The sequence below is a fragment of the Coccinella septempunctata genome, chromosome 4, assembly GCF_907165205.1.
Source record: "Coccinella septempunctata chromosome 4, icCocSept1.1, whole genome shotgun sequence".
Lineage (NCBI taxonomy): Eukaryota > Metazoa > Arthropoda > Insecta > Coleoptera > Coccinellidae > Coccinella > Coccinella septempunctata.
In genome coordinates this window covers 23,529,067-23,556,025 of record NC_058192.1, presented here as the reverse complement: position 1 = coordinate 23,556,025, position 26,959 = coordinate 23,529,067, and the positions used below count along the sequence as shown (strand labels likewise).

Sequence of the window (26,959 nt, the reverse complement as noted above, 5' to 3'; positions counted from 1 at the left end):
CGTCTAAAGGCGTAGCTTTTTGTGTGGCAGGCGCCCGCCTTCTCAGCGTTCTGCCGTTGGTGTCCCGCATGCTGTCACGTCCAGCACCAACTCCAGACGTGCCCTGACGATCCCCAGGCAGCGACTGTTTTCCGAGGCTTAGCTGATTTCTTTCCGACATCGGCTGAGAGTGACCGGGGTCCGCGGGGTTGTCACACCCGTATACTACTAAGTAGTACCCCCGTGCGGTAGTATTATTATTATTATTATTATTATTTTTTTTTTCCTTCGTGTGAGGGGAAAACCCTTTATGGGCGCCCAGAGGGTCCGCACTCTAGGTAGTGTGAGACTCCGAGATCTTGTTTGGCTACTCACTAAAAACCTCTCACACATTCCACGGAGAAGTTCTTCGTCCAGCCCTTGCAGCGTCCCTTAACAAAAGAGATGAGCTGCAAGTGGCATCTAGAGTTCATGGGATCTGATGATATGCAGTGACCCAAGCAACACCGCCTTCTGCATTCTGTGCGCTAGTATCTCGGCCCAAAATCTGCAGGCCGGAATAATCTTCAATTCTTCCACGTAGTTGGCTCTCATTCCTCCGAGACATCCTATGATCAGTACAACCATCTTGACTTTATGACCCGGGTACATAGTTCCAAGCTCGAAAACAAGATCTTTGTATTTTTGTCTTTTCTGCTCTTCCTTCATCACCATGTTGTTTTCTGCAGGGGATGAGAATTCCACGACGAACAATTCCTTCAGCTCTTTGTCCAAAAGAAGTATGTCTGGCTTTATTGCATTGATCTGCCGTGTTGTTGGGACAGGATAGTTCCAGTATATTCGAGCTTTCTCGTTCTGGACCACCGCTTCAATCTCCAGAGGCACATATGGTAGCACCGGTTCTTTGTCTATCTCATATGCCGCCCTCAGATGGAAGTAGAGAACTCGGAGTGCCGCGTTGTGTCTCTCTATATACCCCGATGGAGCATGGACTCTGCAGGCGGAAAGAATGTGCATAATCGTTTCTTGTTGACTATGGCACGCTCTGCACGTTGTTGGGGTGTCCATTTTCATGATGTTCTTTTTATACCATCTGGTATTTATTACTCCATCCTGACACGCCATCACAAATCCCTCCGTCTCTGACTTAAGGCTAGCCGACTTTAGAAAGGCGAAAGACAATTCTTCCGAAAGATCTTGGTCTTTTAAACTCCTGAAAAATATGGAGTGCAGGCTCTTACTCATATGATGTTCGAGTAATGTATTCGACTGAGACTTCCGGATCAGTCTTGCTAGCCTTCTTTGGTCCGTTTGAGTGATCGGTGCTCCAGCACGCTCAGGATCGATCGACACGCCGGTTATACCGAGCTTCTCCAAGGCTCTCTGTCCAGCTCGGAATAGGAAGGCTCCGTGGTTCGTGAGTTCATGCTGAGCTACAAACTTCAGAAGCGGGTCTTCACTTCTTAGGACCCTTACTGCTGTTTCCAATGTTTGTTGATAGTGTTGATATTCCAAACATTGCAATCCTCTACCCCCCTGGCTTCGTGGAAGGTATATCCTCTGAATCGAGCTATTTGGGTGAAGGCTACGATTCATGTTCATCGTTTTTCTTGTTGACCTATCAAGATCGAGGAGTTCGTTCACCGTCCAGTTTACCACCCCGAAAGAGTAGGTAAGTATCGGGATGGCTAGCATATTTGTAGCTATTATTATTATGACTTTAGCCTTGCAGCTTTCACACTCCTCTCCAGAGGAAAATTTACTTATCCCAGATATCTCAGATATCAAAAGGATTAAGCTCTGTTGGAGCCCTTTCCAGGTTTTCGGGCTCGTGGTGGTGGTCGGGTCCGGGTCGCTCCTCGCCTCCCTGCTGTAGGTTGGATTCCTGCTCCACCCGCACTTCCTGTCGGAGCAGACGGTGTTCCTCTGCATTCCCCATGTACTTGCGTACAGTTCTCGCCGTTCCGAGCAGTACCGCTTTCTTATTATTATTATTATTATTATTATTATTATTATTATTTAATATAATAAGAGTTGAGGTAACAGTTCCTATAAACTCAATACATGAAATGTTTGAAAGTAAATTAAAAAAGAAAAAAACAACATTCAAAGAGAAGAGATCCACCTGTTGTAGCGATTCTTGAAAACATTAACCGATGTAGCGGTCACCACGTCGGTTGGCAGTCGGTTCCAGCGCTCAAATATTCTGTTCTATTGATAGTCTTAAAATGCTTGAATTCTCTGGGAATAAAATTTCGTTATTTTACTCGATTTTTCTTAACCACTCGTATATGTTGCAGACCTACAGGCTCAAATTAATTTGCAACTTGAAATCATATTAATATGAATTTTCATCACAAAAATCATATTTTAACTACATTTTTTTGCAATTTAAGTCAATATCCCCAACTCATGTGGAGCAGTTTATTTACAAATACTAAGAGTGCAACTTCCTTAGAATTTACTCAGTAACATCATATATAAAATATTTTGTAAAGAATGTCCAGCCACATATATTGGACGAACTAATCGCTACCTTGAGGACCGAATATCCGAACACAAAAGAGACTGCATTCAGCATTAGCTGAATAATATGTAAGAAATCTTCATTTGATTTCGATGCTTGCTCAGTAGAAATATTACAAATTTAGAAAAAAAGATTATTGGATAAGATGATCCATATAAAACAGGACGAAAATTCCATCAACAAGAGAAGTGACATAGAAAATCTGAATACCGCGTATAATTATTTAATGAGAAAAATCAAAGATAAATAGAAGTTTTTGTTCAACCCCAAGTATGCGAACTACCATCATGATGCTCGCATACTCCCAAGAACAACTATAATTTGATAACCTCAGTCATTTATAATCTTGCATGGGAACGTTTATCATCTTCAAACAAATTTTACTTATTGGCAATGAAACCGCACAATTCATGATATTTTCGGAACCTATTTTCTAACTAGTGATTTTTTTCATGATATGACTATTATATGTAATTTGAAAAAATAATGTTTCTATCTTTTACCTAGTGTTTTAGTTTTATCTGAATTTCATAGTACTTCTTTTGTTGTCCCATTTCAGAGCTCTGATGAAGACCAAAAGGCTGGTTTTATTAGAGCTAGAAACCTGTGAAAAATCATTGAGTTCATATATATAGATCTCATCATCATTCGTCGTTACTTTTTATATTGCTTGAAGATTTCGAAATATGAAAATAAAGCAAAATATATGATTTGTTGATCATAAAAAGAAATTCTTTTTGATAAAAGAAGTGGTATATCATATACTCTGAGGTCTGATGAGATACCTACAGAAAGTTATTTGGTAGTCCCAATGCAAAATTTTCAGAAATAAAATAGGTGAGTTTATAGATTTCGACATGTTCTTTTTGAATTCCAACACTGCCACCTCGTATATTCGCCACCCGCACCGATATATTTTTCACAATATGTATCTCCTCTCCTACCTATTTTACGACAAGAACACATAATGAACCTAAAAAGCCAAACATTTTTATGAAATAATACGAGCGCCTTGAAATGTACCCTAAGCCTAGTTGCACACACACCGATTTTGGACGGCCGATTTTTTATCGGTCGTCCAAATTCCAATAGTGAACCACGTGTGGGAACGGGACCTTGCACATACGCCGACCACTGATCGGTGACGGTAAAATGCCGGTGAGAAACCGTTCAATACCGGCAATACCGGGATGTAGTGGCGTGCGTGACTAAGTACACGTTTGTTCTAGCACCGATTGTTTACCATTGAACTCAAGAAGGATTTCTTTCTTTAGTTCAATGTTTTTTACCGACCATTTCAGTCGAATTCGTTTGGCTGATCGTTTGGCCGGTAAAAATCCGGTGAGTGTGCTAGCAACTGCTACCGATAAAATATCGGCCGATTTTATTCCGGGCCGTCCAAAATCGGTGTGTGTGCAACTAGGCTAATATGCGGTCTGGCTAAAAAAAACTCATTTGCCCACCACCTCAAAATATAGTAGAACAAATAAATATTTGAGCATTTTTGTTTGTTCTTTCACTGCTGGTAGATGAAATTGATCTATCTATCTATGTATGAATACCATAGTCCAATTTCACGAAAAATATATTCATTTAAATTCAGTCATTCAATTTCCTGAATAAAAATGTAGGTGATAGAAATAAAATTCAATATTTCATTTTTATGGACCACAGGGAAATTCCAACTGAATGAGATGTTTATTACATCTCATTCATATCAGAGAAGATGGAGTCATAAAATTTTTATGCGCTTCTCGGAAGTGATGTTTTATAATTATAAATATGAGTCCCACAAAATAACATTACTCTCCTCAAAATTTTCAATCGATATAAATAATTATATACTTACCAGAAAAACGAGGAATTTCCTTTCGAAATCATTCCGCAATTTTTTTCCCTTAAAGAATAAATTCACCAAGAAGAGCATTATTAGTTGAAAAACTAGCTATAATAAAATTCAGATTAACCTCCGTTACATTGTCCATTTCATGAACTTTTGTTGTAAAAACAAGTTGTTCATGAGTAGATCATCAAATTCTGGCAACATACGAAACATTATAGAGGACTTAACTTATTTCGAAAAAACGCTCGGACACTTCGTTTTTTGACTCAAGAGATGAGATACAACTCAAAACCGTGTATTAAATATATATTATTCTCAATGGTCTTATAACATCAACCCAATGGCACATTCAGAGGCTCAGTTTGGGGGGGGTAGTGATAAGTTGTAGGGGGCTGTCCCGAACTATCTATAAGATGAGCGAAAACGAGGAGGGTAATTGATTGTAGCACATTTATAATATAATTTGGCGTTTTATTTCTAATCTAAAACATAAAACAATGTCAAAAATATGCATGTATCTACAATGAACAATATTCATTATTATTATTATTATTCAGGGAATAAAGCATGAACATATATGAAACTCAAGAAATAGGTCATGTTTTAGTGTGGAAAACACTTTTGTGTAGAAGGGGGTTCATTACCCCCAGTACCCAGCCTCGGATGCGCTCCTCAAACCTGACAGAGACGAATAAAAGACGAATAAAATTGACCACTGAATTCTTAATCGTAAACACTTTGTTCAAAGCGTTGCGAAACACCATTCTCGAAAGACTGGCTTTTTATCTGAACAAAGAAATACTAGTAGCCTGATATTTAAGTGGGTTTATTCCTTATTTGGAATTATATTCTGGAATGTATTAACTTTAAAAAGTAAACTCCATATTATTTCGAAAGATTTCGCCCTCAAGATTGAATCAAGCAGTCGAAGTGGTTTTCTATTATAATACAATTTCCCAACCCACTGACTGTGGTTTTTTTCGATGTCATACACTCTATTCAATATATGGATTGCATGGTGAAGAACCTACTAGATTACAGTGGGCAACTAATGGAATAATTGGCAATTGATTTTCAATCAACTGCGTATTATTAATACAGGATTAATTAATGACTAAACAAGCAGCATGGACTATAGCAATAAAATATCATTCGGCCTACAACTAGATTTCTATAATAAAATGAGCATTGTGTAAAATGTTTGCATAAAAGAGCCCTTCTTGAATCTGAAATATTTTAATTGGACATTGATATCACTCAACAGCGATGCTGCACTTTTAGTAAAAATAAATATTGTATCTCAAATAAGCCCTTGAATTCAGGTCATACAGCAGAATATTTCAATTCAACTGTGAAAGTTTAGAAAAAACTTGATAATAACGAATAAGGCAAGATTTGAATAAAAAATTATATTAATATACATTGAACCCATCGATAGTATAATAAAAAAATATATTATACTTCAACCAAACAATTCACACTACATCAAGGAACGTTAGAGACCATGCTTCTCGGATGAACTCATTAGCCATCACCAAATCAACACATCTCAAATGTCTCAATAATTTGGAATGATGTAGATGAATAAATTGAAGTTAAACTCATCAGATCTTCAATTTCGTGAAAAATATAAAATATAGGCGCCCTGATGTAGGTCTCTGGAACATGTTTTTTACAAATTGTCCGAAAATAAGTCAGGAGAAATTTGGAATCCTGGGACTTTTTCTGCAGTTGCTTAAGAAGATAACAGAAATATTTGTAGGAAACATCGATATTCAACTCTGCTTAAATCACTTAATTCATAAAATTTTCTCTGACTCTCTTTCAATAATACACTTTTTCTCTCCGTATTTACCATCTGATTCGAATTCAATTCCTCATACATTGCTGAATGAGAATTATTCAACAGAAATGTTTGTTATTGCATGAATGCTGAAAAATTCATTGCATATTTCAGGAACACCAATTGATTTCATATTGCTATAAGCTTTTTCAGGTTTACCCTGACAATGCCAGTTCTCGTCCTATCTACAACCACTGCTCAAAAACGTGGATACGATCTTTCAAAAGTCGGGGTTTCACTGAACTACGTGTAAAGTAAGCGCTTTTTGTGATGAACCTCCCTCTTTCTTCAAATGGCGGAAAAAGCGATATTTCGATTGAGATCGGATTGAAAAAGGCACTCTGAGATTCGATGAAAGGGGGCAGCAGATGGGCGATGTTTTTTTTTATTGGTCGGTGCCCACTACGAAATTAGGAACCAGTGCAACTTTTTCATTAAAGGGAAGTTTCGCTTGAATGACCTTTGCCAAATAATTAAGTTAATGAAAGCACTGAAAATAGAGAGAAAATGTTCACGTTCGGATATGCTGGGAAAGAATATAGTTGGAGAACACTCCATAGGATTCTGCATCATGTTCATTATTGTAAAAGTCATAGCAATCGGGGAAGAGTTTAACTTTATCTTCAATATTTTTTAACAAGGAGATCATTTAGAAACTTGCATGTGTTACAACATATCATATGAAACAAATACATAAATTGTAAGGAATGAGAACTTGATCAAAAAAAGCCTATTCAATGCTGTCGTAAAATTTCTAGAGAACGATCAGACGGAATATTCTGTGAACAACGTAGATTTGATTGGTCAGACAATCCTCACAAATATATTATGAAATTTCTCACTTCCCATAAGACTTTGTAGTATTTAGGAAACAGTTGAGTTTTATTTTCAGTATTATCCAACATCGAATAGGAAGAGAACTATTCGGAAGAACTATACAGGGTGTTGCCAAATTTGACGTGAACCTTGAAGGAGGTGTTAGTATGACACATTTGCTGTATACTCATTTATTGATCACCAAAAATCAACAGCTTCCGAGATATTTGAGTTCTTCTGATTTTTAAATGATTTCTCACCTTAGTAAGGGTGAGGAGGAAGAATTTTTGGAAAAAAACATGGTTAGTTTTTTGAACAGAGTATGTGTCCACACACTTAAGACTAAACGTTCGTATGTTTTTGAACGAATTGTTTCCTAATCGGTGGATAAATAGAGGAGAACGTGGTATTTCGTATTATCAATTGTAAAAGATTTAAAAAAAGAGCTACCTATTTTTCAAATCAGAATCGAACACTTTATTTGTCCTCTAAAATATGTACCAATAGGTAGTTCATGTTTTTGCCAACAGCCGCGCTGGTGATCACGAGAGGGTTAAATTTTGATTTCAACTCTTTGAAGTTGGCTGAGTGAACTGGCTTCCTGGTGATTAGAATATTAATATTTTCGATTTTTGATAAGAGAACAACATATGATGGTGAAATGTTGAAGCGTGCGTTAGTGTAAGAGAGCTTTGGCATCGGAAAGTAAAGGAGAAGAGATAAAATTTCACAGTGAATTTTTGAGAGAAAATTGGAAAAAAACCTACCTCAAGAATCGACTCGGAATCAATTTGGGTGTCAAAAGCAGTTTTGCGATGAAGATATCAAATAAGATGATGGATTCATTATAAACGAAATCGAAATTGATATAGCGCGTGAGAAGTGGACTCTTCTGAATAAGAATATCTAACCAATAAAACTATATCGTTCAGAAGTGGATAATCTTGAAGAATTTTGTTGGCATAACATAATATATTTATAACGGTTATCAGCTGAGTATTGGAAACAGAATTTACTCTAATAATTGATCAATCTGAGATTGCTACCTTTTATTGTCTTTATATGTTCTACTCCTGACTGCGAATGTATATAATTTTGAAGATTACATTAAACCAACTAACATATCCTGTTTTCAATAAAGTATGATAAACATAATATGTATACTTCATTCAAATTTATTTTAGCAGTCGGTTGGCCATGAAATAATTTTCTCAAGTTTTTGTAACTAGAACGAAGTAAGGTTGGCACTCATGAAATGTCGTTAATATCATAACGCCGTTGCCACAACTTATTTCAATTTTTATTAAGAAAATGCCGAAAGTGACTGAAAAAAGAGACAGGGTTTCAGGAAGTGCTATTTAGATTTCATGTCCGCTCATTCAAATAGTTATACCCTGATATTCTAAACCCCAATAGCACACAACGTCCATGGGACGTACAATTCATGTCCATTTAACGTCGGAACGTACATGGACTTGATTTGTATGTCCTTTGGACGTCCGTTTCCGGACAGTTTTAGGACGTCCAAGATGGATATCCATTGTTAGTCCCATTTATGTACAATGTCTATATCGGATATCCATTGGATGACCGTGATGGACATAATACGGACTATATGACATATGTCCGTATCATATAGTTCCAAAATAGTCCCTGACCGACTCAATACAGGCAATGTCAAAAATATGTCCTTACTGGATATCCATTAGGTGTCCGTGATGAACATATTACGGACCATATAACTTATACATATATATTACATGGTCCTTATAACGTCCCTGACGGACACCTATTGGATATCCGGTAGGGACATCTTTTGAATGTCCTCACCGGATATTCACTAGGAGTCCGTAATGGACGTAATATGGACCAAATAACATGTATATATTACATGGTCCGTATAACGTCCATGACGGACACCTATTGGATATCCGGTAGGGACATCTTTTGAATGTCCTCACCGGATATTCACTAGGAGTCCGTAATGGACGTAATATGGACCAAATAACATGTATATATTACATGGTCCGTATAACGTCCATGACGGACACCTATTGGATATCCGGTAGGGACATCTTTTGAATGTCCATACTGGATATTCACTAGGAGTCCGTAAGGGACGTAATATGGACCAAATAACATGTATAAGTTACATGGTCCGTATAACGTCCATCACCGGATATTCACTAGGAGTCCGCAATGGACGTAATATGGACCAAATTACATATACACATTACATGGTCCGTATAACGTCCATCACGGATACCTAAAGGATATCCGGTAGGGACATCTTTTGAATGTCCATACCGGATATTCACTAGGAGTCCCTAATGGACGTAATATGGACCAAATTACATATACACATTACATGGTCCGTATAACGTCCATCACGGATACCTAGTGAATATCCGGTAGGGACATCTTTTGAATGTCCATACCGGATATTCACAAGGAGTCCGTAATATGGACCAAAATAATACATACATGTATATCAATGAACACCAAAATTTAATATTATTTTTCACTAAACTCCTTCTTTTCCGCTTTGTAGTATATGAATATCTTATGAATATTACATTATGTATAACGTTATGATGAACGAAGACTAAATACTTGAGTAATTACTATTATAAAATAATCTATGTTTGAGTTTTAAGACTTTAGTTCTTAATATATGGTATTTCTGTATTGATCGACTACTATTCCATAAATCAGTTAACAATATAATGAACATGTTCCTACAAGTAGGTGTATCGTATAGTCTCGGTAGCTAGGACGGTTGCAGCGAAGGCTCAGTAATACGATGTCCCCACGTACTCACGAGTTCGAATCCGGGCCAAGTGTAAAAACTTTCTAGTAAGTATGGATGGAAATGGGAACAACACAGAAAATACCATCTGTGACTGAGTGTAAGACATTGGGTTCAAAGACATTAGAATTCTGATAAAAAGGATAGCCAACGTCGTAGTAAATTTTTGTACCGTTGAGATAGCTAATGATGGTCCCAACGGGATATCCATTGGACGTCCGCGATGGACGTCCGAATTCGGTTCAAAGTTGTGACATTTGTACGTCCCTCGGATGTCCATAGAACGTCCATTGTACCAGAAATGGACGTCCCATGGATGTCCGAAGAGGACGTCCTATGGATGTCCATAGGACTACTTTGTGCTATTAGGGAAAATCCACAATACGTTAGACGATAGCGAGCATATTCAATGTAAGTGAATTTATATAATGTTTCATCTGAATCTAAACGACTTACATTTCAGCTGAATATTTCCACAATCAGAAAGATTGTGAATGAAGAGGATGACAAAGAATTTCCTTCTATTGGGAGACCCAAAAAAGTGGTGGCATTTGAGAATTTTATGTTTGAGTGAATTAATGCAAAAAGTTTACTACAGGATTTTCGATGAATGTCATCGTAAAATAAGTTCCCCAAAATGGATTTTTCTATTTTTCATTTGACTTGTCCTATACAATGTAAATGTCTTAAGGTACCAATAAATACCTAATTATTATTATTACATCAACGTATTAAGATGAATAGCTACAAATACGCACAAGTTGCCCTGTTACTTGTTTATTCATGTGAAATTTTCGTTCAAAGGAGTAGTTCATCTTAACTTGAAAACTTCCTTCAATTCCTTTTACTTATATTGATGCAAGCAAGATGATTTTTGTTGAAGAATTTAACATTCTTGTAATTATCTGTTAATTCCTTCGGGAGATACCCATTCCCAACCACTGCATCATATGCATTTCATCTTCGGGTTAATATTAAATCTACAAATAATGTAAGCCAAAAAAGATAACGAACATTAACTCTCCTCAAGCTAGTGCATATTATTTATTTATTTATTTATTTTCCATGCAAATATCTGGATTTGGTATGCCTTCAATCAGTTTGTATAAACTTCAATTTTGTTCGTCACATATTTTCCGAAGAGATTCGACATTGTGATAAAATACGTAATAACAGAAACTTTTACGTAGAACAGGCAACATAGCGTTGATTTAAAACCCAAAAATGTTTTGACAAGCTTCATAACCCCACATTTTCGTAATATACAGAGTGAAATGTGTCAAATTTCCATGGCCAACCGACTGCTAAAATAAAAGTGAATGAAGTAGTATCATTTTTTTCAAATTTCATTGATTTCGTCATTTATTATGAATGCATAAAGCTTATTACTTAGTAACCTTTATAATGGGAATTGTATTTTATTGCATATAGTTCAGAAAATTCATATTTATTATAAATTTTGAGAAACATCAGCAGAAACAAAATACGATGATACATAACCCAAAATGAAATGAAGGCTGTTCATTTCAAATTGAAGCTTAACACGTTGACTGTCCCATGAGTCACATATGATACATAAAAATTTTCGCCAGGAGTCCATGAGTCGTATGTGATTCATTGATTCATTTGACGTTCAAGATAAATATGGTTACTTTTCATGAACGCTGCAGTTTGGTCGGTTCATATGGGCTAACGTCTTGTAGAAATATGTATTGATAGCCTCAATCATAATTAATCATACGTGATTCAAGAAACGTCAGCATCAAGCCTTCCATTGGACTTGAAGATTTTGAACAAGAAAACTTCCTTAAATGGCTGCAGAATTAATTTTTCATAGAATATATATTTTATCACTCAAAAGTAACCCTTCTCTTTGGATAAATGTGTTGGACGTGGGGGGTGAAAAAAAAATTAGAATGGGGACAGTCAACGTGTTAAATCCCCACCCCTTATAGATCAACCTTGCAATCGCAGTGACTCCTATTTTCTCCGTTTTTGGAGACACTTTTTTCGTACGGCGATCGTTTTCCTGCTCTCTACTCTCCATAGATAGGTGTTACCTCCAGTAGTTATTTTCAGAGAGTTTAGGACGACTGATGACAATTCGTTTCAGTTAGTGTTCTAACTGAAACACACCGCAAATTCATTCACCCAACATTTTTTGTTTGGAAATGAGGGCACTTGCGAGCAAAGTTACATCCTTATATTCTCAAACGAAATGTGTCGAGTAAAACAACATCTCCAAGTTATTTCTAATGTGACCGTAATAATATAATCTATGTTTCTTTTTGAACGACAGTTTTGAAAGAGCTTCTCTTTCAGCTGTTCGATTCCTTCGTATTTACTCATTTGAATCTCTAAAACGATTCAACCAGGGGTTGTTGAAAAGTGGCTTGGAAACATAATGTGATCTCTCTTGAGAAAAAATGGGAGACTTTCGACATATTAAATTCCTGAAAACAAAGCGAACCGAGTTCCAACATAATTTGGAAACCATGAATATAAATATGTACATATTTCCAGCTCTCAGATTCGAAAAAGAGGATGTTATTATGTCCGCCCACTACAGCACTGGAGTTAAAAAATCAATTTAAACATAACAAATTATGGAACCGTGGAAGCTCCAATCGTAAATTCGAAATAAAGTACCTACCTATCCAATGAAATGTCAATATTGAACTTGATTCCATCGAAGTATCGAAATACTCATTTCAGTTTTATATGTTGTTATTAGAAATTGACGAGTAGCAATTCGGAATTGAAGTGGATCCAATGAATAGAATGAAAAAACTCTCTCTTCCGTAGTAAAAACTGATTTATTTGCTTTATGTTACTTCATGTGCATCAAGCTTGATCAAAGCAAGAAAGAACAGATGGGCCAAAACGAGAGTCAAGCTGCCCTTATGAATATTGCAATTAAATTCTAATATCATTCAAGTGAAAAACGGACGAATAAATTTTTCATTTTTATTAATGTAGGTTATTTACTTCTAAACTATTATACTTTGGAACCAACCTCCATCTATATGAAAAACAGATTACGAAAATTTAACACCGAACATAGGGAATACCATTTTTTTTCTGTTCATTATTGAAACATTTTTTGTTCGCTTTTAGTTGTTTTGAATAATGAACAAAAAAAAGCGTTTCATTTATTGACTAGACAGATTCCCATTTTGAATCAATTACATAGAATAGGGACGAAGCTATAGTCCTTTATCTAAGTACCTTATGTATATATTATGTTATCAAGCTTATATTCAAATTTAACAAAGATTTCAAAAATGTAAAAATATATAGGGTCTTTCATTTAAAATAACGAAATTGATAGCTGTGCAGAAGAAACACTTTGTATAGTTCTCAATAATTTTAGGAGATGATCTACTTAAAAGAGGAAAGTTTTGTTTGAAACTCTTTTCTGTAAAGTTAATAGAATTAGAGTAATCGACCTCTGCCCATGGCGCGCACACCCTGTAGATATGGAAAGATAAATAGATGGAGACATGATCGATATAAAATAAATTCATAGATAATTTTCAAAATGCAGACCATTAGCTTTAACTTCAATAAATGTTCTGATCTGTTTTCGCATACATTAAGACGATATCAAAAATGGCAGTATTTTTATTTCGGTTCCAAGAGTTCATTACACTTATCACCAATTCTTGAATATTTTGAACTGGAGTTGAGTATACGTATTCCTTCAAATACCCCATAAAAAATCTAGGGAATTCAAATCCGGAGACCGAGCTGGCCAGTGTATGGGTTCTTTTCGGCCAATCCATCTCTGATTATAAAATTGATCCAAATATTCTATATATTAATAAGAAATGGATCACGCCTTCATAGTAAGGCAGGTAAATAATAAACAAATTAATTCAGATGCATAACATCCGCAGATAATTAAATCAACGAATGTTACGATCTAAATCGAACTAACAAACTACCATCGCTCGAAGTTTTACCAGAAATTTCATTTCGTCGACAAAAAGTAGATGCTGACCATGGTTTCGGTCTCAATAAAACTCATTCGGCAACGAAAAGGAGCCGGCAATTCATAACATTTCGTTGACGAATGAGTTTTGTTGCTCTGACGAGGTCAAATAAGACCGAAACAATGGTCAGCATCTACTCTTTGTCGACGAAATGGAATTTCTGGTAATACTTCGAGCGATGGTAGTTTGTTAGTTCGTTTTAGATCGTAACATTCGTTGATTTAATTATCTGCGGATGTTATGCATCTGAATTAATTTGTTTATTCTAAATATTCTTTTACATCCCGAAATGAATGCGGAGGTGCTCCATTATGGATATAAATCATATTTAGTCTATTTGAGCAAAGAACATCATCCATCAAGTCTGGTAAAACAAGTAAAAATACGGGTTTTCGTCTGCCCAAAGGTGGATTTTAGGCAAACTGACGTCACCATCTCTCGGGAATCCGGCTCCGTCAGTGAACAGAATATTTTGGTCCAGAATCCAGTCTTAACTGCTCTGTTTACCAATAACAGAATTGCAATCATGCTGAGCTCAACTATAACTCTAAAAATAAGAATTAATTCAAATAGTGACAAGTGCTACTGAGTACTATCCAGTAACCCAGAGCGCCACCTAGTGTGAAACGTGAACCGATTCAATCCCCTCCAGTTTGGAAGACAATAATGACAGCCATTGAACTCTAAAAGTTCTTTTAGAGTTCAATGATGATAGCATATGTTCCATATTTCCTCTTATTCACTATAAATACAGCGGGAATGGTAGAGAACCGATCCCTGATCCCATTCTATCCCAAAATATTTTAGTTTAGTCCATAAATTGTTCGTCTTCAATTCGATCTCGAGGGAGGTAATTACTTCGTTGAACCACCCCTCCCATTTATCTGGAATATATCACATGACCTCTATTCAAGCGAGGCCGCGGTTAAGGGCAAACTTCCCACATATTATGATTTTATTCATATTTGATGATTGGCGATGGCTCTAACGTGAAATCTTTTGTTTCAGGATACTTCCCGTTGCCCTCAATCTACTGCCTAGCCTGGATATGTTTGGATGTGCTTTTCTGCACAGCTTCCATTATGCATTTATGTACCATTAGTGTTGATCGATATCTGTCGCTCCGATACCCGATGAAGTTTGGGAGAAATAAGTCTAGACGGAGGGTCACATTGAAAATTGTTTTTGTTTGGCTCCTGTCGATAGCGATGAGTCTTCCTCTTAGTCTGATGTATTCTAAGGTGAGCATTTTCTATACATTTTCATTGAATAAGGTGAACAATTTATTTTGGTTGAAGAAATTGATTCTTAACGAATTTGGCCTAAATTAGTTTATCGAGTATTTTGACGTTTTTCCTGTGATTCCCCATAAAAAAAGGAATAAAAATATTTCTTCAAGAAACATAAAGTTGAAAAAAAATTCCAAATGATTATCGAAATTGATCCTAAAACGACCCTAGATCTTTTTTTTTTCATCTGCATTATCGCAAAGCAATGGGAAAAACTCAACTCAACGATGTGGTTTCGTTTAGTTAGGATATTGGCCCGTTCGATTTTTGAGTGGAAATTAAATGGAAACTTACGATTGCAGAATTTTTCTCATTATTTTGTAATCTAAACTATTTTATGAAATGGCTCATTTCGATAATTCGGATTATTTTGAAAGTCTGACAACGATGTTGTACCTCATTCATCATTTCTAAGATGAACTCTAATATGACTTTTTTTTCAGGATCAGGGATCGCTTATAATGGATGGCACCTGCCAAATTCCTGATCCTTTGTACAAACTCATAGGATCAATTATTTCTTTTTATATTCCACTTCTTGTGATGTTGGTGACCTACTGGTTGACAGTGAGACTACTAGCCCGTCAGCAGAAGAACTTGGGGGCGCCAAATTGGAGCAGTAATTGGATGGGTGGACCAGCCAACACTGCTTTTGGTGAGTACTTATGGAATATGTCAACATCAACCTGCAAATAAATATATAGGTATACATCAATGATTCAAATAATATTGTCACTAAGAAATAATAAAAATTAAATAGCTTCAAACAAATACAAAAATATTCAGACTGAAGTTAAATAGTCCTCTGCCATAAGGCTCTAGGGTTACTAACAATTTCTTCGTTTTACTTCTGAACTGCAATTAGGACAGGTGAAGGAAACGACTTAAGTATTCAGAAAACTGAAACAGGCTTATGAAAATGGGATGTAAAAATCAGTATAGGTGGAACAGAATATTTGAGGATAAACCTCATTTTTCATACTCCTCTGTCAATTTTCTGAGTATGTTATCTAAGTCGTTTTCGTCGCCTGTTATATTATAATTTCCTCGGTCATCAGCAAATCGTTGAGATTTTCATCATATGTTTCTACCTCCATTCCGTAGGTACTAATTTTTCAGCCTTTGATGGCTTCTTGGATATAAATTTTAAATGAAGTAGGCTACAGGTTGAATCATTGTTTAAGTCCCTTTGTGGTAGAGAACTATCCCGATGAAATGAATTAATATATCGATTTATTAAATGTGATTGAAAATTATCATTGCAAAAATCAAGTTTCAGTAAACAAGGGTCTGATGAAAAAGCCCGTACATTACATATAGAAGTTTCCAGGAAATTAGTCCTAGTTTTTTCTATTTTTTCTTATAGTAGAGTTGTTCTCCTTTCGTTGAGCCTAGTTGAGTAAAGCAGACTTCATTCGGAACAATAATATATGTTCATAAATATTCAACATTTTCTTCGCATTTATCCGTTCGTGAAAACAATTTTAGAAATCTTTTTTCCAATTTTCCGACTCTAGTATAGTTTGTAGCATCGAACGCTTCTTCGGTTGTTATTTTACAAAGAACTGTTCTGAATTAAAAGCACATCCATATGGTACAGTGCTCTTATATAGTCCAGTAATTCCATTTTTGTTGGAGTCCTTACATTCTCGAGTTCCAAAACTGACGATTGTCGATTTTTTCTAAAACGCAGCAACATAGCCATAATGCCTCTTAAATAATTGATGAGATTCATATTTATTTTTCACTATCAATTTATAGTTATTTATACAACAAGTGAGTTGAATGAATGTTTATTCATGAGAAGAAAGTTTAACACACGAGCCCGATGGGCGAGTAGTTTTTTTCTTCTGATAAATAAACACTTTTAACTCAAGTGTTGTATACAAAATTTTATTCCATTTTGATTAGGATTCAAATCATAAAAATTCTCAGAGAATTATCTATTTTATGAAATGACATGAAAGTTGTTGCTTCGATTGATTGTTGCTAGAGCCTCATTAAATCCATAGCAACAAGAGCAATATGACGTTTAATCCGTTTATATACATGGTGAGTTTTTGGCTCGTACAAATATTTTGACTCGTACAAATATTTTGGCAGTAGATTCTTGAGGTCAAAAGAAACACTTGTTTTCTTTACCATACTATACCATACCATACCAGATATCACCCACGTCTTCCAGTTTTCTCATTATGACCATTATGTTACGTACGTAAATTTTAAATACCAAAAATTCAACGAACCCAATTCTTGAAACGTTACAATATTAAATTATATTTTCAGTTCTTTATTTTCAGTTCATTGTCAGGCAACAATTTTTTCTAGTTGATTTGCTCCTGACAAATTGGTGCAAGAATTTACGCAAGAGAAAATCGTTTATTTCATTTTTTAATTGATTTTGTTTCAGAGATTGGGAGTGAAAACCCTAAAAAGATTAAGGAAATGCAGAATCCTCCCAGAATAAATTTCAATCGATATCTTGAAACTGAGTTAGATGCTATCTAATGAATATTTGATCGTTTTGTAAAATAAAAGTATTCTTCATATTTTCTCGTATAGTGCGAGTTGTTTGATGTTCAAAAATAAAATATCTATGAATATGAAAAATTGGCTACTTTGACTGGATACAACTCTGTTTAAAAGATCCACAGATGTTTCAATGCCACAGATTTAGCTAGGTATTCTAAATGTAATTTGATTTCTCTAGGAGTTGAGCAGCTCATTATGAAAACTTAAAATAACTATACATATGTCTTTATCAGGGCCGAATTGGAAAAAATGGTATAGAAAAAAGTGTTTCTTTTGACCTCAAGAATCTACTGCTAAAATATTTGTACGAGTCAAAAACTGAGCCTCTATATGCATGTTTTTTTATTTCACTTGTAAGTTAAAACAATGATATTTCCGAGTGGATAAACGTCAACTCAGCCTTGATTAGATGCTCTGAGCTGAATAATGTCTTTAAACGTCAAAATGGAAAAAAAAAAATATTAGTAAGTAAAGTTTACAGATAAGCTTGCATTCACACAAATTTCGATCATGATAGTTTGACAATTAAAAATCACTCCATGAGGAAACTCCCATCGTTGTTTTCACAAAAACAAAAACTAGCTGGCATACTTGGAATTTCGCTGGAAATCGGCGTAATATTTCTCTCAGGTAATCTTCTTCAAGAACTCGCAGAGAAATAAAAGTCTTTACATGATAGCTTTAGGGATCAAATGCCCGGTTCATATGTGACACCCTTATTATGATGTGACGAGAAAGTTTGGTCCTTTGCAGAGGAAGTGGAGAACCCTTAAGGCGCTTTCGAGTGAGTTCTACTATCCCTGGATCATTGGAAGATTAGATATCACTATTCCGGGACCGTAAATATCATAAAATAAAGTGAGATTGAAAGCCCAATGGATTTGTCGAGAACTAAACTTCTCGAAGTGCCAACGAAAAAGAATTATCCGTCTTTTGATGGACGATATCCATATAAATTTCCCCAATTTGAGCTCTCACAATGAAAAAAAAGTGGCTGTACAGTAGATAGGCTTCATTTTTTATATTGTATGTCTATTGACATCTCGGTAAGAGTACTTAAATGTGAAGTTAGTGGAATTATCTAAAATTTGAAGTATCATGAAAGATACGATATTTTCTAATTGGAAATATCATGAACCTTTTTCATTTCAAACGAGAAAAATCAAAAGACCAGTTTTCATTCCATTTGTTCTGGTACCTACCTCCATTATGAGGAATATAGTGGAATTTTTTTTATTACGAAAAAAGTTTTTAATCGTCATCATGTAGAAAGGTGAAAAGACCAAAATTAATCTAGAACCCCTGATCACACACCTCCCGATTATTTTCTTTCGAAAAGAGACTCTATATAGTCATATCTTCCGTTAAGGCAAAAATTAATAGGTAATAATGCAGACAAATATTCAAAATAAAATGAGTACCTATATAAACTACAATTCTGAAGATTTTTAAGAATTCGTATGATGAAGGATATAGACTCCGAAACGTCTCGAAATTTCACCATAAAGTTTAATTTTTCGTTTATTGCCGGCCAACAATTTTTTTTAATGTGATTTGCTCCTGACTAATTAGTGCGAGAATTAAAGCAGGAACAAATCGATTATTTCAATTTTTTAATTGATTTTCTTTCAGAGACTGGGAGTGAAAATCTCAAAGAATTTCAGAAGATGAGGAACTAATTGAGGGAGTGGTCCCAATATGAGCCCCCCTTTTGTTTTTTTACTAAATCTTGGGATCTCACGAATAAATATCCAATGAATGACACACTTCAAGCTCAGAGGTTTACATATAGTATATAAAAAAGGCATTATCAAAAAAATTCAATTAAGATGGGATTTATGTGAGACCTAAAGATATTGTACATATCTACATCTGGATCAGACTGCGTGTAATATGGGCCTCATAGTGAATAATTGATAGGTAACAGTTTGAAATAGGCATTCTGCATCACGGTCATCAAGAACAAATTTTCCAATTTCGTCGATATCCATATCTCCATCTTCTGGAACAAACTCGTGACTTCCATCCTCAGATTCGTTGACCTCATTTTTTTTTGGTTGATGCTGTAATAAATAGGAATATTGACGAGATATATATGCTGTAGAATATTGGGCTAGGAAATTCTTTCTCGGGCTCTCAACGTCAAAGATAATTGAAAATAAAGGTTTGATCGGAAGATAAGTGTCGAAGAAGTAGAGTTTCATGTTGGACATGAGGCCAATTTTAAGTTAAAAGGAAAACGGTTTAGTTTAGATAATAACTCGCCCATAAGAGCTTATATATCAATTCAATATTCGAAGATAATTGATTCGGCGTTGTAAGAATTAGCAGGCTCTTGAGTTTTAACCGGCTAATTCAATTAGTTCAGAAAAATGCAAGGTTAGAGCGTCGTGGAATAATCGGGGAAACACCCACGAGAGGTGGAGAAGGAATTTGGGTTTTTGATCTAAGAAGGGGAATAATAAAAGGAACCAAAAAAAAAGGAAGGGAGTTAGTGGGAAGTTGGTCGAAGAAAATATACGTCGGGAAGACGGAAGTAGAATCCGGGATTCTAATAGGGTAGATTTGGAAGTCCGAGAGTAGATTCGGCAGTTCGAGAAATTTAGAAGTATTTTTCGGAGTTAGGTCTCAAAAAGGGAGACGGGTACGAGCTATTCGGGGAATAGTGTAAGAGATTTAGTACCGTGGTTAAAGTCAGTTAGGGCGAAATAATTGTTTTTATTTGTGGTATAGATCGGATATAGGATTTTAGGGATTTCGTATAGAGTAGAAACGAAGAGCGTTAATCGTTGACGACGGAAAAGTGCGGGAAGTGCGGTTGAGTGTAAAGAATTCGCCGTTCTGTGCGAGGAAAGTCTGGTGATCGAAAAGTTCACCAGCAGCCCCAGGCGAACGACGGTCGCTGGTCGCAGAAAAAGGTAGAAGGTTCCAATTTTTGTTTGTCCATAGTCCTGAAAGCTCCTCTAAAATTCATTTGATTTTTGATTATATTTTTATTGTTGTTGTGCAATTGAAAAAAAGAGAATTTTAATCCAAGATTTTGTTGGCGAAATTTTAATGATTATTGCTTTGCGCACTTTGTATGTGCGAAAGAAATTGAGATTTTATTTTGGGTCGTTATCGACCAAATACGTGCTTGTATTCAAATACCTGGAATAGATTTATTCGTTAAATTTTAACAGAGTCTCATTTAAATTTTCTCCCCAGAAAATATAGAAAAACATCAAAGTCCTGTCCTTCGCGCGACGGGCCGAATCCACCATTTTTGCCTTTAAAAGGGCCTTCAATTTTGTGTGTTAACATCTTAAAAATAATCACCCCTTGTTCAGTGGAAAGCCGCTCTTCCATTGATTCCAGATAAGGGGTGTTTTATTTCAATGCTTTTTTTGTTTGTAGTCTTCTTAGGTCTTGATTCTGAAAAGACTTGTTGTTTGGTGCCTGTTTTCTTAGGCGTGATGATGCTGGATTTATCTAACTCTTCCGAATATAAATCCTGTCCCATAATAGAACCATAAGTGGCCCATAATACCAACATTCCAAGTGATTCTTCAAAAGCATCTAATTTCTTTTCGATTCAGTATTTGAGTTAGTTCTTATTTTGGATTATCAACTACTAGTCATTATTCTAATCAACAATCCAGATTTAAACATAGACGTTAACAAATACCACAAAAACATTCACCATAAAACAATTTTGTAAATACACAAATAAACTTATCGCCACCTGTTTCTACAGAAGAATACAATCGTGTACACTAAAATGTTTGAGAGCGTAATAGAAGTGTTTCAGTACGGATTTCATAACTGTCGCGCATGCTCTAGTGGAAATATACTGGGAGCCCATAATAACTTCAGGCATCATATTCGGACCACTTCCTGTAATTTTTCTTCAAGAGTCTTATAGTTGGGGAGCCCAAGAGGAAAATTCGGGATTTACTCAAACGTGTCAGATTAATATAAGGGTAGATACCCTAGACCCTGTAGAGTACCTACCTCTACCAAAAATTAGACCTTCATATAGAAGGAATTGTCTAGGACAGCCTGTCAGAATAGAAAAAAGAGGGTTAGTGTACGTACTCAAGTGTGTCAGATTCAGATATACGTGGTTAATAACATGTTGATAAGTATACATTCTCTTAATCTGTCACGTGTACATTCTCGGGCTCGGTGGCTTTTTTCCTATATTGGAGCTTACTTATGAATAACGGAAAACATATAATCTAACAGTTTCAGTAGGCCGAAACGATAAAAAATGGCCATAAAGGTGAAAAAAATGAGTTTTTTTGAATTATCTCCCCTCCTGGGCTTCAAATTGTTTTCGCATTCATCATAAAACTTGTAGAGCATAACATTTTTTACAAATTTCGTTCGTATCAATGTTTTCTACGTTTGAACGTTTTTGAGATATATGGCGATGAATGTACATTAGACTGGGTTTCTACATTGACCTTGGCCTTTTGCATATGGTGAGCTCCCCGCACTTATCGCCCGTCGCTAACTCGAAAACGGTTAAGAGTGTGTAAAATTGCTTCAGACAAAAGTTGTACAGAATTTTATTATATACAACTTTCATAATTAATACAGAAACGATTAGAAGTACAGGAAGGCAGAAATTTTAAAAAAACGCCTTGTTATCATCTTCAAACTGTCAGATTAAGAAAAACCCCCCTAATTAGTGTCAGATTAATAGGTCAACAGAGATTAACCATCTGTATGAAAATCTGACACGCTCGAGTATGTACAAGGTACAAGTAACGATTTTTTTGCATTTTCAAAGGACCGCTGTGACCTTGCGTCACGCCCGAATTGTCAGTCTCTTGAAAAGTAGCTTCCCTTGGGTCCAATTAACATATCCTCTAAAAATCTGACACGCTGGAAAATTTTCTTCTTACCATTCTTCAACTCTTCCGTACGGCCAGCCCTACCACGTAAACTGTCAGATTAACATGAATCTATTATCAGAGACACGTAGGGCCTACGGTATGTTAATCTGACACGCTCGAGTATGTAGGCACACCTGACGATCTTTTTTACATTATGGAAAACGTGCAGGCGCTTTCTCTACCGCTGAAAGTGCATACATCATAGAACCTTTTTCTCTTTCCACCATCTAATCTTCAAAATCTACTAGGTCCCCACGACGCTCGAGTAAATCCCGATTTAGTATGTTTCCATGTTTAAGATTGATGGAGTGTATCCACCCCAAGGATGTGACAGTGCAATCTTGTGTGAGCGAACTGGATATTTGAATTTAAAAATGAGAAGGGTTATTGCTTCTTTATCATTCCTTTTTAATGTGGTCCATTATAATATTGATTGTTCAGAAATATAGTCGAAAGTCAACTTTAGCGTTCTAAGTTTCAACTCAAGAACTGTCCTGGTTTTCAAGCCAGAAAGAGCTCGAACATTCTGCAAAAGGCACCTATCACGAAAATGTGTGAGAACTTCAATTCATTTTGTGTTGGCCATGATATATTCTCCTCATCAAGAAAATTTGATCAAGTCAGCAATTTATTATTTTTAAGAGAATGTATAATAGATCATATAAAATTTTTGTTTATTTTGTTTTTGTTTCTATGCTATCGTTTGTTATTTTTTGTATTTTATATTCGCATTGTCCTGTAAATGGGTTAAACTAAGCATGGGCAAACTACGGCCCGCGGGCCAGGTCCGGCCCACGTGAAAGTCTAATCCGGCCCGCGTAAAGATTTTGAAACAATCACCAGTATTTTTGTTTTCTAAGTTTGTCCGCCTGATAAGGAAAAGCAATGTCACCTAATACCGAGTTGTCTCAAAGCGTAAGTTGCGTACTGTTTATTATCATCTTGAAATGTTGAAGATTATACATCGAAGACGACAAATTAGCTGGAAACGTATTAGGTGGAAGAAGGACTGATAAATGGGGGCTTCATAGCTGCTGAAGTGAACCAAGTCCATGCAGCCTAGTTTTGGGATACATGACTTAGGTTAGAATATAAGCATATGCTCACATTCACTTTACACAGATCTAAAGAAGTCACTTTTGAATTAATTGCTGATAAACAACTTCTATGTCATGTATCTCAAAACTAGGCTGCATGGACTTGGTTCACTTCAGCCCTGAATCCCTCAAATAAAAGTCCACCAATTTGTTATTCAAATTGCATAGAGTTGTGCTCGAGGCTCAGCCTAAGTACTGCGTGTGCATCTGGCAGCGGCTGGCATTATTTCTTGTAATCCCCAGAAAAAGCAAAAGTCGCCAAATCTCCTTCGATGTTCCAACGACTGCATCACAGAACACAAATAGTGATGCATGGAATCCAAAACTTGCAACGAACGGCTTGTTGTTGAGCTCCAAACATGAAGGCAGTATTCAAGTGTGATTAATACATGAAAATTTATTCAATTATTCGATTCTGCGTAGTTTGAATCGATTAAGTAACGGTTTCCTTCTAAATGAAAATTTTTGAGCTTTAAGAACGGTATTAATTATTGGATATAACATTAATTTTAGTTTAGCAAAGTTTGCGCGAAACTTAGCATAGGTGTAGTGTTCTAGTTCTCTCAATTCTAAAATTATTTTGGATTTGCTTGGGAGTCTTGGGACCTCGAGTTATAGCAGTCAACAGCACGGTTACTGAGATGATGATATTATGCTCGTGGTGGTTAGTAATGCTAATGAATCAAGCATTAAAATTTTCGTTTGGTTCGTTGTCAACGTCTGTGTAATTCGAAGTATTTTTGACCTTTTGATTTTCATTGATGAGAGCAACACATATTTTTCAAAAATTTCAAGAAACAAACAATCACGTCCTTCAAAGTACTTTTGACTAATATTTACAACATTACTACTGGAGGGAGGAGCACCAAATATGACGGGCGGAATCTGGTATCGTGGGCATATTTTGAATAATCATAATATCTCGGGAACAACTGCATATTGTTATGTGAACAGGTGTTTTCCACTATGGAACTATGAATAGCAGCGTAAGCAACCGACTATAAATGTGCCTACAGATTACTCTAACGTGACGTGGGCCCATGTCATAATGCGCATGATTCAAAAATCTAACATCGGATTTTGCGCGGAAGCGTTCAATGTGGGAACGTGGGAATACACGTGTCAAGGTCACGTCTGACTAATTTAACGCTTCCGCAAAAAATCCTATATTAGATTTTTAATAATGCGCATTATGACTTGGGCCCACGTCACGTCAGAGTAATCTGTTGGCACCTTTAGTGACCAGCTTTTAGCATCATCACGGCCAATTTCTACAAGAGTATGGACAATTCTTAAAAGCTCAATCACTGTTTCATTTTCCACATACTCTTCCGTATCCTACCAAACAATAATTAATTTTTGTCATTTTTTTTTACTTTTCTAGGATGTTAGTCATGTTTGATGTCAAAATCTAAAAAAAGTTAATCACTTGTAAAAATGTGTATTTTTTTTTGGCCCGCCCAGGTAATTTTTCATTTTATCTGGCCCTCCCCTAAAAAAGTTTGCCCATGCCAGTTAAACTGTTGGACAATAAAGCTATTGTTATGACTTTCACTTTTCCAGAGGAAAATTCACTTATCCCAGATATCTCAGATATCAAAAGGATTAAGCTCTGTTGGAGCCCTTTCCAGGTTTTCGGGATCATGGTGGTGGGGTTCGGGTCGCTCTTCGGCTCCCTGCCGCAGGTTGGATTCCTGCTCCACCCGCACTTCCTGTCGGAGCCTTAGAACATAAATACATGGAATGGACATTGACGTGCTATGAATATATTTTTTGTGGTACAAACATTCGATGCTTCTCTGTCTAGCGCGACACTAAAGCAGTGGCGTAAAATAAATGAATTTATATAGCTCTTACCTTTTGTACGCAAAATTGACGTGACAATGATGTCAGATTCAACTTTTTTTCAATTGTGATTGGCGGCACTAAGCAACTTTGTCACTCCAGTCTTTGGACAACAAAAAATGTTTATTTTCCATTCCTTGTATCTATGTTCCAAGGTCGGAGCAGACGGTGTTTCTCTGAATTTCCCATGTACTTGCGTTCAGTTCTCGCCGTTCCCAGCAGTACCGCCAGGGGGGTGAAACTCCCTCTTCTATGGTCCAATCTACAACCAAATAATATGGCCGACATGAATTTCCGGTTGAAGTGACAGCACCAGTCAAAACCAAATTAACCTAATTCTTTTGGTCGACAACCTGTTGACGTTTTAAAAATCATGTTTTTATATCCACATATTTGATTATTTAACTGAAAAATTACTTCCCTACTACATAACGAGGCGGATTATTTAGGAGATTCAAGTGCAGATTCAAGGAGATGTAACTTACGAACGACCGAATGTTGAATAATATTTTCATCTATTCTGATACTCGTGATTAGGTAGGTTGATATATTTTTGATCTCTGATTTCTCATCCTTCCAATTCTATATCAATCACTTTCATAATATGTTATTTACTAAGCTTTCTCTATGGCCATTCTCTTTTTTCTGTTTCAGGTATGATTTCAATTTTGAGATGTACAAGGAAACAAGAGAATGTATCACAATGAAAGAGCCGGCCCGATAATTTAAATAGCTCATTATGTGAATAAATTCAATATAACTACACTTTTATAGGGACCGATTTTTGCTTAGGTTTTTATCTTGGTTGTTTTGTATCATACATATATGTGGATGTTACTAGATTTCTATTTCCTCTGCTTATACTGAGATTTTATATGGGGAACAGGTTTTACGATCAATAATACTATTTCTTCTCAAATACCACATTGTTTGATATATTTCATCCTCACTATGTATTTGCATTTTGCTGAGTGATATATAAATGTGCTCCTCTGGAAAATACTATTCATAGAATTTTTACGAAAAATAAATGAATTGCTGAAATGCTAACTTTCTCCTACCTTTATGTTATTCTTTATGTGATGTAAATTTACAGCTTCCATCATGAATTCCAAATCTGTTTTCAATATTAATGATAGAAGCTGTAAGCTGTAAATTTACAATGAAGATGAAAACAACGAAAAGTATGTATATAGGTATAGTACGCCTGTAAATTCAAAATTCCCGCCATTCATATATCTATACTTCATTCAAATTTATTTTAGCAGTCGGTTGGCCATGAAATAATTTTCTCAAGTTTTTGTAACTAGAACGAAGTTAGGTTGGCACTCATGAAATGTCGTTAATGTCATAACGCCGTTGCCACAACTAATATCAATTTTTATTACGAAAATTCGAAAATGCCGAAAGTGATTGAAAAAAGAGACAGGGTTTCAGGAAGTGCTATTTAGAATTCAGGTCCGCTCATTCGAATAGTTATACCCTGATATTCTAAAATCCAC

The 26,959-nt window shown here is 35.8% G+C and overlaps 1 protein-coding gene across 3 annotated transcripts in view; it reads left to right on the top strand.

Annotated features, from left to right (window-relative positions):
* Positions 1–26,959, top strand: part of LOC123311280 (D(2) dopamine receptor A) — a 284,840-nt gene that overhangs the window by 187,651 nt on the left and 70,230 nt on the right. For all 3 annotated transcript variants that reach the window (XM_044895162.1, XM_044895163.1, XM_044895164.1), the window contains 2 exons: positions 14,821–15,053; positions 15,545–15,755. In XM_044895162.1, coding sequence (XP_044751097.1) covers positions 14,821–15,053; positions 15,545–15,755 — 444 coding nt within the window. The remainder of the gene's footprint in view (positions 1–14,820; positions 15,054–15,544; positions 15,756–26,959) is intronic.